We start from the raw sequence: 17,902 nt of genomic DNA, 5'->3' as shown, positions 1-17,902 counted from the left end.
CTTTAGAAATTCTCCAATCTTATGGAAAGATCCCTCTACCCATAATCCATCTCTTTTGGGCACATCCTCTCCGACCCATTTTTCATCCAATCTCTAGCCCAATCCGGAAAAAGGTACAGGTCATTAAAATACTTAGTATCATAGCTGAAGAGTTCATTTTGAAACTAGATTTTTTTTCAGGAACTCAATTCAAACTATCAATAGCCGCTAAGTTACATGCCAACTTGAACACAGGCAAATGCAGACACTAGACGTAAAAAAGGGAAAACCGTACCAGAATTTTTTACTCAGATGTGCAGAGAGACACACTTTACTGAGAATAATAACATGATCGCACATGCCGGTTTGCTACAAATTATTTATTTATTTATTTACAAATTAATTATCAAAGAATTTCCTTCCAAAAACAACACTTTCTACTATTTTTCATCTGCTCTATTTCCTTCTCCTCCCCCCAGTTCTCTATGCCCCTCCCTGCCTCTCCACAAAGCCTATAAAGGGGTCGTGGGTTTTGGTGTGGAGCCTGTAACAAGCCAGAGGGGGGGTCAGACCCAGAGACTGCTCCGATGACTTCATACCAGAGCTGGATGCCAGAGCATGAACGAGTGAGAGGGAGGGATGAAAGCAGAGAGGTGAATGCAGCAGAGCGCAAGAGGGGATGACATCAGGACACCCCCCTCCCTTTTCTTCCACAGCCTCCCTGGTCGTCCTCTCCGTTTTAATATGAAGCGTGAAATAAGCTTGCAAGAATGTGACAATATGAATAATTCACATGCTACGTTTTATGGTATTTTAGCTCGACTGGCTACATTATTTACCGTTCACTGTTTAAACATCTCCTCCTGTTGTACACATGACAAAACAAGAGGCATTATCAAGGATTAACATATTTACTTAACTGCCAACTACAACACTTGGACTCGCCATGACAAATTCCACTACCCCACCTTGTGGTGATGTGTCCAAGCACAGATCTACAACTTGTAAATCAACATTCATGAACATGCTGTTACTGCGACCTAGTTCATGTCGCAGCGCCGCTCACATATCATCTCTGCCCAGATCAGTCAGTTAGCTCTGGCTAAACGGCAATGGCAGCGACTTTTACTGCTGCCCAAGCCAATGCATGCTGGGTACACAGATGGAACGGACAGAAGGAGACACAGAGAGAAAGAGAGAGTGAGCGAGAGAAAAAGGGGGAATGAGAGAGAGTATGGGAACTGATGCTCACAGCAGATGTTTGCCACGGCTCCCTTATTGCAGTTACACTCTTTTTGGCACTTTATCAAACCCACAACAGAAGGAGCAGTTGTACCATATATATTTTTAAAGCTGATATCTAAACCAAACAATGCTGTTCGCCTTCATAGAGAAAGTAGTAATAGTAGTAATTTGTATAATCAGTTAAAACTGACTCTACTGATGACTCAAACTAAATCATGCTGTGTTTTGACAAGTGTTGAAACAATGAGTTGACACAATACTAACTAAAACTAAAAAAATACAGCAGGGGTAAGCTGCCTCTGTTAACTTCATAAAAAATGTATTCACTTTCATAAGACTGCAACTAACGATAGTTTTCATTATTGATTAATCTGCCAATTTATTTCTAGATGAATCGATTGTTGTGCTATGAAATGTTCGTTAATAGTTGGTAACTAGTGAAAAATGCCCATTGTTAATTCCCAGAGTCCAAAGTGATCCATTCAAAATGCTTCTTTTATTCAGAGTCATAAATCCAAAACCCAAAGATAATCAGATTAACTATAATGAAATGTAGATTTAACCGGAACAGTGGATGTGATTCACTGTCCTTTGCTTTCATGTTGGATTTTTGTGGTTTGACACGTAAGGTCAAAACTAGGGCTGCAACTCATGTCTGTCACTTATTTATTTTATTAATCTATTAATCGTTTAGCCTGTAAAACCAAGTTGACATCCTGATGTTCTTTGTCTAACCAACAGCCAAAAACATAAAGATATTTAAATTGCAGAGATACGAAACAGAGAAAGGCAGCAAGTAACCACAAGTGAGAAGCTGGAACCAGCTAATGTTTGACATTTTTGCTTGAGAAATTACCACAATTAATTGATAATTAAATAGTTGCTGATTAATTTTCTGTTGACCGAATAATCTTTTCAGCTCCACGTTTTTATAAAGTAAACCATTGACATTTATGGAAAAAGAGCAGAGGAGTGGCTGCTGTTTAGGTAGTCCTTAAAGTGATCACAAGACATGATGTGTCCAAAACTAGGTGGTTTCTCTGTTTTATATCATTGTAATATAAATATCTATAATATATGTTGGTTGGACAAAGACGACAGGATGTCACCTTGGGTTTACAGCCAAAATGATTACCAAAAACATAACTGCCCTAGTTTTGACCTTGCATGTCTAATTTGAAAACCACAAAAATCCAACATGAAAGCAAAGGACAGTGAATCACATCAGATATCCTCAATGGTAAAACATCCACCGTTCCGGTAAAATCTACATTCCTGCACCGTGACTACTTTTGATGGGAATGAACAGCTACACTTGATCAGCCATTTCGAATTTGATTCAGGCCACAGGCGCCGCTCAGTTAGCCACTCATCACAATGAGTAAAGATGTAATCAATGCACTCCGCTGTGAAACAAGTATTGGATTGACACACTTATCCTCAGAAGATAAATGGAGATTAAGGAAGCTTCTCTCGCCGTCTCGCCATGTGCAACCCACGACGGCAATGCAATCACAATCACTCCATAACGTTCTTGTTTTTGTCAATACATATGATGCGAACTTTGATTTCTATTTCACGCTTCAGTCCCAACACTCTGTTTATAGATAATAGTGGGTGGCTTTGACAATATGGTGCAGAACACCCCATGCCTATGGTTTTGAAATACCCTTTTTATATGGTTGAGCAGATTTAACGCTACTGTGAAAACAGTGTGATTCACCACCCTCTGATCTTTTAACTTCCTCGATGTGAATCACCCTCCTCTACACATTTTTAAGAGCAGCTGTGGTGACTAACTGCACCAGAAAAAAAAAAAAATCCCCCCGTCTTTGGTATAGAATGACTTCATTGTTGATAGGCAGAGGAGACAGACACTACTGAAAATATAAAATATTGTTATATGATGTTTAACATATTGCCTTCTCAGACAGGACACAATCATTCTTTAGTATTAAAAAAAGAGAGGGAAAAAGGGTTTCCAATCAAGCAGGGTTGGTGGTTTGGAGAGGTTTGAGATGCTACATGTGGCTCTCATTCTGAGGGTGGAAACAGACGGCATCACTGCTTCATTTAGGAATCTATTATATTGTGTTTCTCAATCTCAGTGGGATTTTCCTTTGACATGAACAAAGAGGAATGTTGACACTTGATACTCTGTAGAGTAGAGTAGTAGAGTAGTAATTGTGAAGTAACTTAATATTACTAAGAAATATTAAACCTTCGGTTTCGCTTATAAAGAGCTGAAGTAAACCTGGAACATCAATGTTCTTTTACACAAGTAAAAAGGCCTAATTCAAAATAATAAACCTTGCTCACACGATTCACTCCATTTCAGATGTTAAAGTGATTTTTTTTTTTTTTTTTAATATTACGTCATTGTTTATTTAATAGTTCTGCTTGGAGCAGTCTTTAACAAACATTTTCCATTACTAGTTTGACAAACTGAGGCCAGTCGAGTGACTGCATTAAGAATGAGACAAACAGAGACAAACAGTTTTAGACAAAACATATTTTAGACAAAACATATTTTAGACAGCAGAGACATTGGTAGAAAAGATCATATTAGAAGAGAGTGTGGGTAGATATCATAGACAAGGGGAAAACAGATAAGGGGGCAGGGTATGCTTGAACTGAACTAGTTTGTACAATGTGTCATCCGGTGATGTCTTAAGGCAGTCAGAAGTGTTTATAACTACAGTATATATTATTTTGCGGCGGCTGTGGCTCAGGAAGAGGAGCTGTCGTTCAATAATCACAGGGTTGGCGGTTTGATCCTTGACCCCTTCTGTCCACATGTCAAACCCCAAGTTGCTGGACAGGTCAAAGTCTTGCAAGGCAGCCATTGGTGTGTGTGTGTGTGTGTGTGTGTGTGTGTGTGTGTGTGTGTGTGTGTGTGTGTGTGTGTGTGTGTGTGTGTGTGAGAGAGAGAGGTTAATTATAAAGTGCTTTGTCCGTTTACCATTTACCATAGCAGACTCTGCACAGCTATACTTAAAGGCAGGGTGAAAAGTTTATAGTCACAGAAGAATGCAAGATGTGATAATCGTTCAAATGGAGAAACAACACACACTTTTGGGCAGTCTCTGCTCGAAGGCATTAACTCGTTTGTACACACAAAAACTGACAAAAGTAGTTTTTGGATGCAGTGCCTCCAATTCCAATATTGGAAAGATGTGTGAGGGGAGGGGATTTCAGATGCTTCTTGACCATCCAGCAAACACTTTATTTGACAGGTGAAACTTTATAAGAGTTAACAAATTAATAATCATAATTATAGTAAACCTCAGGAACGTGTTTTACTTTTTCATGAAGACCGATGAAAGAAACCCTCAATGAGAGTTTGAGAGTTATAGAAGCTAGTGCAACAGCAGCTAGCGGCTAGTGGTTATCCCTACATTACAAAAAGGAGAATTCAAAACAATAATCTTGCACTATACAATACAGTAGGGTGAGTATGAGTTTGGACATGGATACACACACTAAATAAACATTCAGAGGCTCTTGTTGGTGGTTAAGTGAAAAAATGAGAGAAGAAAAACGAAAGGAAAATCTCTTAGCTTTGCCTTTCACACACACACACACACACACACACACACACACACTATAATCAATCCCAGAGCTTCACTCTATTACAAACTCTCCCAACTTCATCTCTCCAGCAATCTGGAAACATCAACCTGACCTCCTTTACCACACACACACACACACACACACACACACACACACGGAAAGACTTAAATACTGGAGGAAACTTAATTTCCATATAACAGTGGAGGGAATCTTTTTTATAGCTTCAACATAAACCTGTGGAACTAATACTCAAAGTTACAAGTACTCTCACACAAAGACACAAGTATCCCACAATCTAAACAATTAACTTCCAGTAACCTGCGAATGTGTAGCCCGCATTTTTTTTTTTTAACCTTTATTTATTCAGGGAAGGTTCACTGAGAGGCAGCCTCTCTTTTGCAGGAACGCCCTGATCACATTCACACAGTTACACATTCATACCTGGAAGCTGCCCAGTACTACCACAGTCTGATCTGCTGGTCACTGAGCAGCTCCACTGGAGCGGTTTGGGTTAAATGCCTTGCTCAAGGGCACCTGTGAGTGTGTGACCACCAATGAGGGAGGGACAAGCACTGTTCTTTCACCCAGATTTTATCCTGTCGGTCTGGGGATTGAACCGACGACCTCCCGGTCACAAGCTCGCATCTCTAACCTTTAGGCCACCACTGCCACACTGCATCCACATGTACATAAAAAAGCACCCTGTAGAGTGTGCACCCCATGTAGGCTGAGGCCTTGGCAGCATCCCGGGTTCGAATCCGACCCGTAGCCCTTTGCTGCATGTCGTCCCTCCTCTCTCTCCCCTTTCCTGTCTTCAAGCTATCCTGTTGATTAAAAGACCATAAAAAGCCCAAAAATGATCTAAAAAAAAAATAAATAAAAATAAAGCAAAAAGATGGAAAGGAATCTGTCTCACCCTCACAGATCTTGTCCAGCCGCTGGCGTTTCACTTTATGTTTGTCGACCAGAGCCATCCCGTCAGTTTCAACTTCTCTCTCCTCTCTGGATTTTTGTTTCCACCTCTCTCCTCCTTAAAGTTTCAAATGCTCCAATCCTCCAGATGTTAGCTAGCTGATGTTATAAACCTGAAATTCAAGAAAGCAGGGACAAAGATTATTCTTGAAAACCAGTCTGACAACTTTGAATTTTATGTTTAGGTTATTTATTTACTTATTCATACTTTTGTAAGGGACTCTGTACTGTACAGTATTTAACATAAATGTTGCCATTTGATTTACTGTATGAATCCGAAGCAAATTTACACGTGCAGTCACCTTGGGAGGGTACAATTAAAATACACTGTACACACAATGTCTTACAACATACAGGACAAGACACATTATACTAAAGTATGCACAGCAGTAGATCATATAAAAGAAGTGCATGTTGTGCAAATTAAAATCAAGGGAAAGTGTGTGCAATGCAAAAACAAAATAATGCAGTCATTGGTTACATTTAGCTACATTTTTAATGTGGCTTTAAAGCTACTGTTAGAACTGTTTTTATCATGTGGTAGAATAGTCCAATAGGTTTTGGCTTTAACAGACATGCCTTTTAACTTGCTCATTACGAAGCTGAGGAAGTTTGATAACGTTCAGTCACCTAACACATACTAATCATGACTTCCTGAAAGTGCATCACAAGAAAAACAAAGAACTGTCACTTGACAGTGATGATGCACAGTTGTCTTGTCTGCAAAACCTCAGTAGAATCACTGTCATGCCTTGCAAAATACCTTGCAAAAACTTGACCCTCCACTAGAGGGAGGCTCATCTCAGCGAGCACTATTTATCTAATTTAATGAAGAAATGTCACTTCTGCAACCAGAGCCCCCAAACTGAGTGGAACACAGCGAAAAAACAGACAAACACAGAGTGAGTGAGTAAATGAGCCGTTTTACCAATCATTTATGTTCAGTGACTGATGCTCCTCTAAAGAGCAATTTTCTAATTGGTTCCTGCTGAGGCCTGAGGGACACGGCACAGTTTATTTATTTATTTATATTTTTGTGTGTGCAAGAATACACACACACACACACATTCTAAGGGCAGCTAGTCACAGAGGAATGTGGGTCAGTTAGTCAGCAGACGGGAGGAGGTTGTATCAGCAGAATAAAGACATAAAAGGGGGTTGGTGGGAGGGAGAGGAAAGTACTAGAAAAACATCGACTAACAGGATGAGAACAGTGTGACACTATCCTCCTCCTACATTTTAACTGTATCTTTTTCAGCACTTTTGCATTTATAACCCTCTCTCTGTTTATTTCCATATTCGCCTCTGGGCCAAATCCTAGAGTGCTGCACTTTGAGAACAGCTCTCACTTGAGTATTTATATGATGATGTATTGATATTTGCAGTGTATGATTGCAGCTGAGTGAATTTTAAAGTTTATAGATGTAGGTGTTAAAACATATCCTGCATTCAACACACACTACTGTATGAGCTCCTGTCTTTTTCTTGACAATGACAAACACACGTCTTTACTTTAACCAAACACATTTCAGCTTGCTTCACCAGTCAGCTGTGCTTCAGCTTGCCTCCTCCACAAGGTAAGCCTTCCTGCCAAAGAGCTGACGACCCACATGTGGGAGTCAGAGGAGAAGTAATTGAGCAAGAGGGAAAGCAGGAAACAGTCAGTCAGAGGCGGGGGAGTCACACCGCCTTGGCTATGAATAGACTGGAGGAGACATGCATGGGCATCTCCTACTTTGTGCTGCATGAGCGGCGGCACTACAGGTCATGGGTGCATCTGCCCATATAGACACTATGAACTCTTCTGATACAGACTTCACTTCACCAACAGCTGCCTCAGTGGAGTAACAGTGATATAGGCTGCTGGAGCGAACAGGGACTCAAAATCATAATGTGCAATAACATGTGGTGGATATACAATATCAAGATGGGAATAAAATAATGCTATCACAACACATGTGCAATCCAGTACAACTAGATTTCTTAAGTCATCGCTTTTTGGAGAAACTGCATCTAAGATCAGCTGTCTGGTCATTTTTACAAGTTAAGTTAATCCTAATGTAATAATAACTTATTATTATACGGCAGGGCTAGGCAATAATTCAGTCTCTAATTCATTCATCTTTTTACGAACACTTTGTGGACCTTTATTGTGATGACAGGATCATAACATGTTATCTAGTGTTCAAAATTAACATGATTTATTACAAAGTGTTTGTTTACCATATGGTATCATGCATAAAACACAGTTAATTCCAAGGCAAATCAATGTGATCATTTATATTTCATTTGACATATTAGGATATATAGTATTGTTAATATTAGGATGAGGATTTTGACCTCATTACCGAGCCCTATTACGGAGTGTGCACTTTTTGTCGACCACATATAATTTAGGTCTATGTGTTTAGTATTGATTAATTAACTGATTAAGCATAGTGAATATATCAATACAAATGTAGAGGCTCAGATCCATGCTCAGCTACACCTGGGATAATTTCAAACATGACATTCCATAACTTCTGTTCTCACTGGTGGTCTCCATTGAAGGGATGGCAAAACCCACCAGCTTAGAAGAATGGCCTGCTCAGCAGTTTGAGAGCTACATTTGACCAAAAACCCAAATCTGTGGTATACATGACTTCATTTCCATGAATTAATTCCAGATATTTGACTCGTGCAATAAAGGAGATTCACTCCATTTCCAAAGAAAAAAAAAAAAAAGTTGACTCCACTAAGCAGGTTGAAAAGTCAACAATTTGGAGAAGAGCTCTTAGCCGGAGGAGTGCCAGAGCGGAAGTACAGTTATCCTGCAGCCCTTAGCACCATCGCTGCTGGACTGTTTCTTGACTAAGTGCTGTTATGTAACTTAACAATAAGGGGATTGACCTGAGAGAAAATACGTGCTCAGTGCTAGAGGAGATGAAGAGAAAGACACACACACACACACACACACACACACACACACACACACACACACACACACACACACACACACACACACACACACACACACACACACACACACACACACACACACACACACACACACACACACACACCTCAAGGGATTGTCCGGCCTTAGTGTAGAGAGAGGGCATGCACTCTCCTCAACAACAAACAGCACTATGTTACATGTATCTGGGGAAGTCGTGTTCACAGGTTCACTGACAAGTCTGTGAATGTTACCAAGTCAGAAACTGATCTGATGGATGTTGCAAACCTCACAATATTCTTGGTAATAAAAGTTTTTGTCTTGTCTTTGATTAACCAGATTTTTTACTTTGTGGGCTGAGAAAAACATGTATCATAACAATAAATAAAAGTCTGACTTTTTCAAGCTATATAAGACATCTGGAAATCAGTTCACACCATGTTATTTTACATCTTGCCTCTTACATCTACTTTGATGCATTTCATGCACTGTTGGGAATCTCCTCCGTGACCGCAACCTGCAGCGTGCCGTAATGCCACAATGAGAACATTTTCAAGATATACAGTATATACTGTGTATGTAGAGTAATGTACTACATTACATGTTTATCAGTTTGTCCTGCAGTACCCAGTGCAATGAATGCAACACCCTGTTGTTCCTGCACTACATACATCAGTTAAGTTCTTAATGCCTGTATTTTTAACTAGTTCAATTTCACTTAAACAAATTTTCCTTCTCTTCCTTCTCTTCTTAAGAGTACAAATTTAAAATGTACTTATCACTATCTAAACACCCTCGCAAATTATGTAGAAAAAAAAATTATATCTACTATAAGATCAGTAGTTACTCCCTATTTGCTCAAATTAACTACAGACGTCTAGAGCTGAAACAATTACTCGATTAAATGGCAAATTATTAATTAGCATTTTGATAATCAATTAATCGTCCAAGACATTTTTCAAGCAAAAATCTCAAATACTGGTTATTGGTTCCAGCTTCTCCAATGTGAGGAATTTGCAGCTTTTCTCTGTTTTATATCATTGTAAACTGAATATCTTTGGGTTGTATACTGTTGGTCAAAACAAGACATTTGACATTTTGATATTTAATAGAAATTCACACTGTTTTCACATAGCATGTTTGGGCTGCAGAAGTTGCCCTGAAAAACTTAACAAGTGATTTAATTGCCACTCACATGATATACCTAAAAAATAGGCATTTTAATGCACTTTAACAGTGGATAGCTTATTGCTATATAGTTGAGTGGTGTTTGTAAGTTAAGAGCTTTTAATACTATGGCAGATGTACACCGCAGATGTGCTACCACAGCTTCTCCACTGTGTCTTACAAACAGAAGTAACATTTTCATCAAAATACCACAAAGAGATTCTGAGTGCCAGCAACAGGCGTTACACTGCATTGTTGCAGCTGTTGCATCACTCCAAGAAGTTATGAATTCATAGTGCTTCTCCATCTGACGCCGTGCACATCAAGAAACTTCACAAGCAGAAAAAGACAGTTTTACACTTCAGAAACATATCTCTCTTTCAGCTCTTTGTGTTACATCTCTTTCACTCACACTCATTCTTTTCTACTCCTTCTGTGAAAAGCACATAACAAGGCAGGCAGCCCAGGAGATCTTGTTTAGGTTGGTAATAGCACAGAAGACACAGAGGGAGGGAAGAGAAAGTGAAAGAGGTCTTTTTCTGACAAAGGCCATCTCTCAGAGGAGCCCTCTCACCAGATTAAGAAACCTGTGGGTTTGGCTAAGGGGAAAAGGCACAGAATGAAGTAAAGCTCCAGCTTTGACTTTGTCATAACACGTGTTTGACTGAAATATCTGTGGAGGCGTTCATCACAAGGGGGAGATTTTATTTTGAAAAAAGAACATCTTGCTCTATCTTTTTTTTTAGATCAGCCAAGCTTCCAACCATTAACCTCAGTAAACTAGTTTAACTATGTGAATTTAATGACCACCAGCCCATACATACACACACAAAAGAGACCAAGCAACTATGGGTTTGTAGTCAACAAATCAAACTTAAGGATGAAAAAAACCTTTAGATGAAAGGGAAATAACCGCTTTACTCTTTTCCATCTTTTATTAATGCATCTCTTTGTTTCAGTCAGCGATTCTGGAGAAAGATTGTTGGTATTTGAACTCAACACCCAAACAAATACATATGTTTATACCAAGTTGGCAAAGTAATATCTCTGATGTAATTTATGTTCATTACTATCATTACTGCACATTTCACTGCAGTCATGTCTTTACATCTGACTGCAATGCGTTTTACACATCGCCCCTTTGAGGGAATAGTTTCACAAACTATTACTACTACTATATTATATAATTATTCAATTGCTTGCTTAGACTTGGATGATTGATACCACTCTCATGTTTGTACAGTCAATATGAAGCTCAAACCAGCAGTCGGTTGGCTTGGCTTAGCTTAGCTTAGCGTAAAGCCTTGAAACAGGAGAAACAGCCAGCCTTGCTCTGCCTGAAAGTCACAATATCAAAAAAAATGTTTTAATTTGTACAAAAAAAAAGTGTAAACCCACCTAAAAAAAGGAAAATAAATTGAAGTTTTGGAAAGCCTGGCCAAGGAATAGTCTGACAGTTAACTTCCTGTTAAAAAAAAAAAAAAAAAAAAAAAAAAAACTTCCTGTAAAACCACATATTGTTGGTTTTGTACTTCTGTCTTCTGTTAATAAATTAGCTTCAGAGGTGCTGAAATGTGGCTGTTTTACTTTGAACAGAGCAAGGCTAGTTGTTTCCAGTTTTAATGCTGAGCTAACTAGCTGCTAGCCCCAGCTTTGTAGTTACTGAACAAACATGAGAGTGGTATCAATCATCTCATTGAACTTTTGACAAGAAAGCCAATAAGCGCATTTCCCATAAAGTCGACTTATTCCTTTAACAACTGGAATGAATGTGGTTCAGTGGTTCAACTAACTACAGTAAAATTTCATTAATGCAGCCTGTCATAGTACAGGGATACCTTACAGTCAACATTTTGAGAAAGAATTGTGTAGCAGCTACCCAAAGTGACTGCTTAAGAGTCTATGATTTATGTCCTTGAAAGTGCAAGACAGCAGAAAAAGAAGAGGCAGAGAGGGGAAGGTGGTTAAGGTTTCTCTTCTCTCATTAATCGGATAGTTGGGGCTCTGAGGTGCACGTAAAGCTGTCGCTCAGACCGCTGATTTACACTTTCCTTCTCCCTGCCAGCCTCTTTCTTCATCCAACCCTCCCTGTCTAAATACCCCAGTTACTGACAATTACAGCTTTCCTCTTTTTACCTCTCCATCATCATCACTATCCCCAGAGTCTGTCAGTCCATCTGTGCCTCTTCATATATCCTTTTTACCTCCTTTTGCATGTCCTGTCAGCCTTGTGGCACAGGGTGTCCTTTTCATTCCCCATTTCTTCTTTACATCGCCTTTTCTCTGAACCATTTTCCCATCCTCCCCCTTCCCTCTCCTTCCCTCTCCCTCCCTCCTCCTCGCCATCTTTCTCTCCTCTCAACTCCAAACGAAATGAGACTGCAGCAGCACTAACTGCTGACTTGGGCTAATGCACAATTTTGTAATAATGCCTATTCGTTTAAGTCACCCAGGAAACGCATAATGGTGACATTATTGTGCACGGCAGGCTTTCGGCATGGCCTGCATTCCTCGTCTCTCCAGCTCCTGACATCTAATGAAGTAAAACAAAGTCTGACATAAAATCTCCACTGGAATAATTGGCTATTTATTTTTTCACAACAAAGGCCACTGAAGACTTAGAACAATACAGAGTCCACATTTGAATTAAATAAAAAGCATTGTAAACATGTCTTTAAATATTATGCTTGTATTTTTTTTTATCCTTAACGGATCGACTAAATACTGAATTTACCCATCTCAACTCACACATGCATTTAAAAGCACACACACACCCACACACACCCACACACACACACCCACACACACCCACACACACCCACACACACCCACACACACCCACACACCCACACACACCCACACACACACACACTTCTTAAGCTGACAGGTAAGGCTGTGTCCAAGATGCTCCAAGATGACTGTGGTACTACATCTGTCTTTTCCACTTTACTGTTGAAGAAAATGACCTCAGACACCTTTGTACACTATGATGGTTAACTGATATGTATCACGGATACAGCAAAAATAGTGCAAACATGAGGTGACAACTGTTGTCTCTTCCCCCAAACTAATCTTTAAAACTGAGGGCCCATTTGATTCTTACCTTAACATTTTACCGTGTTCTAGAAACTCAGGGTGCTTTCACACATAACCTCTTTGGTTCGGTTTAAACCAACTGTAGGCCTAGGGCGTTTTCCCGGTAGGTTTGGTTTGTTTAGGATCATGTGAAAGCTGTAAAATCAAGCTCTTGTGGGGACTAAATATTCGAAAGACGAGTCTCAGTACACTTACAGATGAATTGGTTTGGAAATGTTATGATAGTAGATATGTGATTTTAGTAGGAATTCAACAGCTAAATCTTTAATTAGATCTAAAACAATGAGTCAACCAATTAATTATTGAATTGCTAGAAAATTAATCAACTATTTTGAGAATTAATAGCTTTAGTTGAGGCAGAAATACCAAATATTCTCTGGTCCCAGCTTCTCTTTATAAGGTTTTATATAAGTGTAAACTGTATATGTTTGAGTTATGGACAGTTGGTCAAACAAAAAAAGACATTTGAGGCACTTGGAAAATCTAATGGCCACTTTTCACAATTTTCTTTATAGACTAAATGATTGTTTGATAAATCAATAAAATAACTGGCATATCAATTGATAATGAAAACAATCGTTGCAGCTCCAATGCTATTAAATCCATCTGTAGCAATCTGTCACTGAGAAAATTCATGAACCGTCAAGGAAGCAATCTTATAAGCGATTTAAGATTCTGAGGTCAGTGGCACGACTTCCTCCAAAGGGTAAACAATGTATCAGCCAGCACAAACCAGATTTTGTGTACATACCGACTTTTGCTCATAAATTCAAGTCTTGCCAGTGATACATTGCAGTCTATAGCCTGTGTGAAACTGTAATAAGCTGGTGTCCTCGCCATCTCACCTTGTCTTTCTCAGCACCTCCCCATTGCTCAGCTCACAGCTCATTAACACAAGGCCAGAGCAAAAAGACAGACACCTTATCATTTAGCACAAGTCAAAACAATTTAGCTCCATTTACTCAAAAAATCTAACTTTATGCTCACTGATTTCTTACACAACTCCAGAGTGAAATGTTTAAAACAATTTAGCTGCAACATGACAGAAACCCCAAGGAAAGAGCAAAGACAAGCGACAAAATTGCAATTATATTTTAGGGCTATGGAATAATTATGCCTCTGGGAAATGGACCTTCAAATTCTTCCTTCAAAAAAAAAGAAATTAAATAAAAAATATGTGTTATAATGGAGCCAATCTCTTAAAAACTCCCTCAACCAATGGCTGATTGAAGAATGAAAATGCCACAGTCCCATTTAAGGATTTAAATTTAGGATTTTCAAAGAAATACAGAGCATGACTTAAGAGAGAAAGACTATTAAAACTGCTTCTGGGTTAAAAGAGCGTTTGAGGGTTTGTAAAAGCAAACATATAAAAAGAAGGAAGACATAACCACAAATACCTTCAGTTTCATGTCATCATGATAACTGTCAACAGTTGACTGCAAAATCTATTTGAATACTGCTCATCAGGTACGACATTACTGAGAAAATTTTGTCTCCATGTAATACATAGCTATAAATCATTTACATGAAATCTCCTCAGAATAGTTTAAGTCTAATTAGCTACACTTACTTTTGTGAATAGAGGTTGGCAAGCCAAGTGCAAGTTGTAATTGTTGAACTTGATGATCTGTCTTTTCCTACCAATTAAAGACTGAGCACCTGATGCATATGCAACAACTGTAAAAACAATTAAACTGCAAATTAACTGTAGAGAGGAGTTCACGATGTGAGTGCAACAACCATATTTTGAATGAGCTTTGGTTCCTAATTTCATATTTCCAGAGGAGGTACATTTTGATAAAGAAATGTAACCCTTACTACAAGAATGCTTACTGAACCCTTACTCATATTAAGTAGTCTAACCATAATTTAAATCAATTAAAATCAAATTTTTGGCAAGTAAAGGTTTAGACATGTAGCTTATATTTGTGACATGGAATAATGGATAATTAAATTGTTTTTTACTTTTCATAAATAACTCTGTAGCTTACACAAAGCAAAAACAAATGTTGCTGTGGCAAGCATTTCAAACAAAGCAATTAGTTTTTTTTATTTTGTGTAGGGGTGTAATAGTGGATTGCTTCGCATTTGCTCGGCATATCCATCTGGGAACTTTCCGTTGGAGAACTTTTGGGAAGGGGCGAAAATACTGGTTAGCTGATTGGATAAACCATCTGTCTATCACCATCTATGTTGGTGATAGACGGGCCAAATCAACCAATCAGATCAACGATATATCAAACTCTTGCCGAAACCAGTCGGGAGAAGAGCAAAAACATCTTTTCCTCCGAGAAAAGCCTCCAGTGCAGTTTTTTGCTCTTCTTTCAATGAAGGAATACTTTCTAATTCGGATAAAACTTGCACGATAGCTACGCTCATCTCATCCGTGGAAGCCACCATGTTGTTTAGACTGAACAGTCGCTTCTCGTTGCGTCACACCTAAATCCGCCTCAAAACCAACACTGATTGGTCGGTCGTTTGGCGAACGGCTCCAAATTTTCTCTATCTCAAGATGCCAGACTGATCTGTGAGTGGAAAACTGGAGCTCGCAAGATCAGGACGGTCTCAAAAGGCTAGGTGAAACAGGCAAGAAGCTATCATTCTACTTCTCTAGCACCACATAGGGCTCAATATTAAAGGGATACCTCACCGATTTAGCATTAAGCTTTGTATCAGCAGAAACACGGTAGTATTTTTGAATGACCGTGCGTCCCTCCCTCATGTCCCCCTGAGAGGGGAGATCTCTGTATTGTGGGTCTGGAAAAATTTACCGATGACGTAAAATGACGATTTTTGCGTCATCGGTATACATTTTTCCAGAGGCAAAGGACTACAGCCAGTACTTCCGCATAGCCTATAGGGGGTTGGACGTCGGCTTTTTCCGGAGATTGCCGAGGTAAAAATGAGTGTCGGCCATCTTGAATCATCGCTTAGCTTCTCAGCAGAAACAGATTTATTCATCCCGAAGGAAATTTTAGAACAATTATGTGCATACAAACTACCGCACACATGTACCACCGGGATACATTGCTAGCCGGTAAGGGGACATCCTCAGCGGTGTGCGGAAAGCGGGACGAGGGTAGGAGTTGGAGCTAGGTGGAAGATAACGCTAGCCAGCCACCTGTGCCAGGCTTCGCCTGCTACGGAGACCAGAACTTCAGCCTGCGGTGCCGCTAGCCGGAATACTTGACAGCCTTTGCCTGCTACGGAGACCAGCACATCAGCCTGCGGTGTTCCTCGATGCCGCTAGCCAGTAGGAGAACATCCTCAGCGGTGTGCAGAAAGCGGGACGAGGGTAGGAGTTGGAGCTAGGTGAAAGCTAACTAGCCGGCCACCTGTCCCATCAATCCTGCTTGCAGGTGTCTCTTTGGACAACAAACTGGACTATATCCAACTTCAACGAAACTCCAAATGCGAGTTCAGAGACTGCTGTGTTTTTGTTGTTGTGGAAATATGGCTGAACAACAGTGTACCGGTCCGGACTATCCAGCTACCAGGCCTGTGGCTCTGTCACCGGGTAAGACTAGCTAGTGGAGGTGGGCTTTTTTAACACGGACTGTTGCAGAAATGGGGTGCTTGTATCCAACAAACTGCTAACTGCTGGTGGAGTTTGTGACCGTTAGATGCTAATGTGTGTGCACTAAATGTAGCCTTTTTTGTATGTCGTTTTTATATTTTTTAATTGTGTAACCACTTGAGCCACGGTGAAACGTTTCGTGTATATGGTTGAAATGACAATAAAACACAGATGAGTAGTTAATCGTCTCACTGTCTGTCTGTCTGTCTGTCTGTCTGTAAACGGTAGGCGTGGCTTGGGAGTGGACTCAGAGCAGCGAAGCAAGTGCATTCTGGGATTTAATGTCTTTCTTCCACATGAGCCAAAAACACATTTCCTGGCTTTTCTCGGTCTAGAAGGCACCAATTTCAAAAAAAATTTCACATTTATACTACATAAGTGACCCAATTTAAAAGCCCATGTTGCAGGGTTTATTTTCTAATGAATTTGTGCAATTTGCTTGTTGGTAATAAACATTTAAACTGTTACCCAAAAACATCAAATACAATGGATATCACAAAATGGAATAAAATACGAAAAAGTAGTACTATTTTACAGCGGTTTGCAATGATTCTCTTTTCCCCCACAATGCATTGCATTACGTCACGTTGGGGAGACGACAGACGAAAGCCCCGTCTCTGTTCACTGTCTATGGGCTCGTCTGTGCCACTGGTGTTGCAAAATATGGCTTTTGGTCTCGACCGAGTCCATGTGTCTTTATTATGTGTATAATAATATTGGAGGGAAAGTGAAACACAGCTTGGACGGGGATGCTGTTCGGCTTTTCACAAGTTTAGACAGCTAGCTACGCCGACGTTTGCTAACGTTAGCGCAACAGCGTTAGCCTAGACTGCTAGCTAGGTAAATATTACGACTGCCTTCGGAGTTTCCTATATCTGCGTCCACGTTGTCAACATAAAACATGTTGCGTTAGTGCTCCTTTTGTACCATAATTTTATTGAATGAAATGTTAAGCTTTGCTCCTACGAGATGGGTGGGTTTTTGTTAGCTACATACAAAGCTAACTGGCTATAGTTAGCCTGTATGCTAGCGGAATTAGCTAACGTTGCATAACCAGCCAGCAACTTCGGCAATCAGCAGTAGTTTCGGTGAGCTAACCACGACAGTATTGTCGCCCACAATCAACCTCTCCTGCTAAAAGCAGTCAATCTGCAGTGATGTTTGAAATAGAGATGCTTGTGGATGTGTTAGCTGTCGTGGTTAGCTCGCCGGAACTACTGCCGAAGCTGCTGGCTGGCTACGCAACATTAGCTAATTCCGCTAGCACAGGCTAACTATAGCCAGTTAACTTTGTGTGTAACGTAGCTAACAAAAACCCACCAATCTCGTAGGAGCGAAGCTTAACATTTCATTCA

At 39.8% G+C, this 17,902-nt stretch overlaps 1 protein-coding gene across 3 annotated transcripts in view; it reads right to left on the bottom strand.

Moving 5' to 3' along the window:
• Positions 1-17,902, bottom strand: part of ctbp2a (C-terminal binding protein 2a) — a 68,339-nt gene that overhangs the window by 39,475 nt on the left and 10,962 nt on the right. For 2 of the 3 annotated variants that reach the window (XM_031307583.2, XM_031307590.2), the window contains exon 2: positions 5,714-5,882. In XM_031307583.2, the coding sequence (XP_031163443.1) occupies positions 5,714-5,771 (58 nt within the window). In that variant the 5' untranslated portion in view covers positions 5,772-5,882. Of the gene's footprint in view, positions 1-947; positions 1,021-5,713; positions 5,883-17,902 lie in introns of those variants that run through there. The other variant, XM_035992060.1, reaches the window with a different exon arrangement.

Source organism: Sander lucioperca, chromosome 15 (assembly GCF_008315115.2).
Source record: "Sander lucioperca isolate FBNREF2018 chromosome 15, SLUC_FBN_1.2, whole genome shotgun sequence".
Taxonomy (NCBI): domain Eukaryota; kingdom Metazoa; phylum Chordata; class Actinopteri; order Perciformes; family Percidae; genus Sander; species Sander lucioperca.
This window is presented reverse-complemented; position numbering and strand designations above follow the sequence as displayed.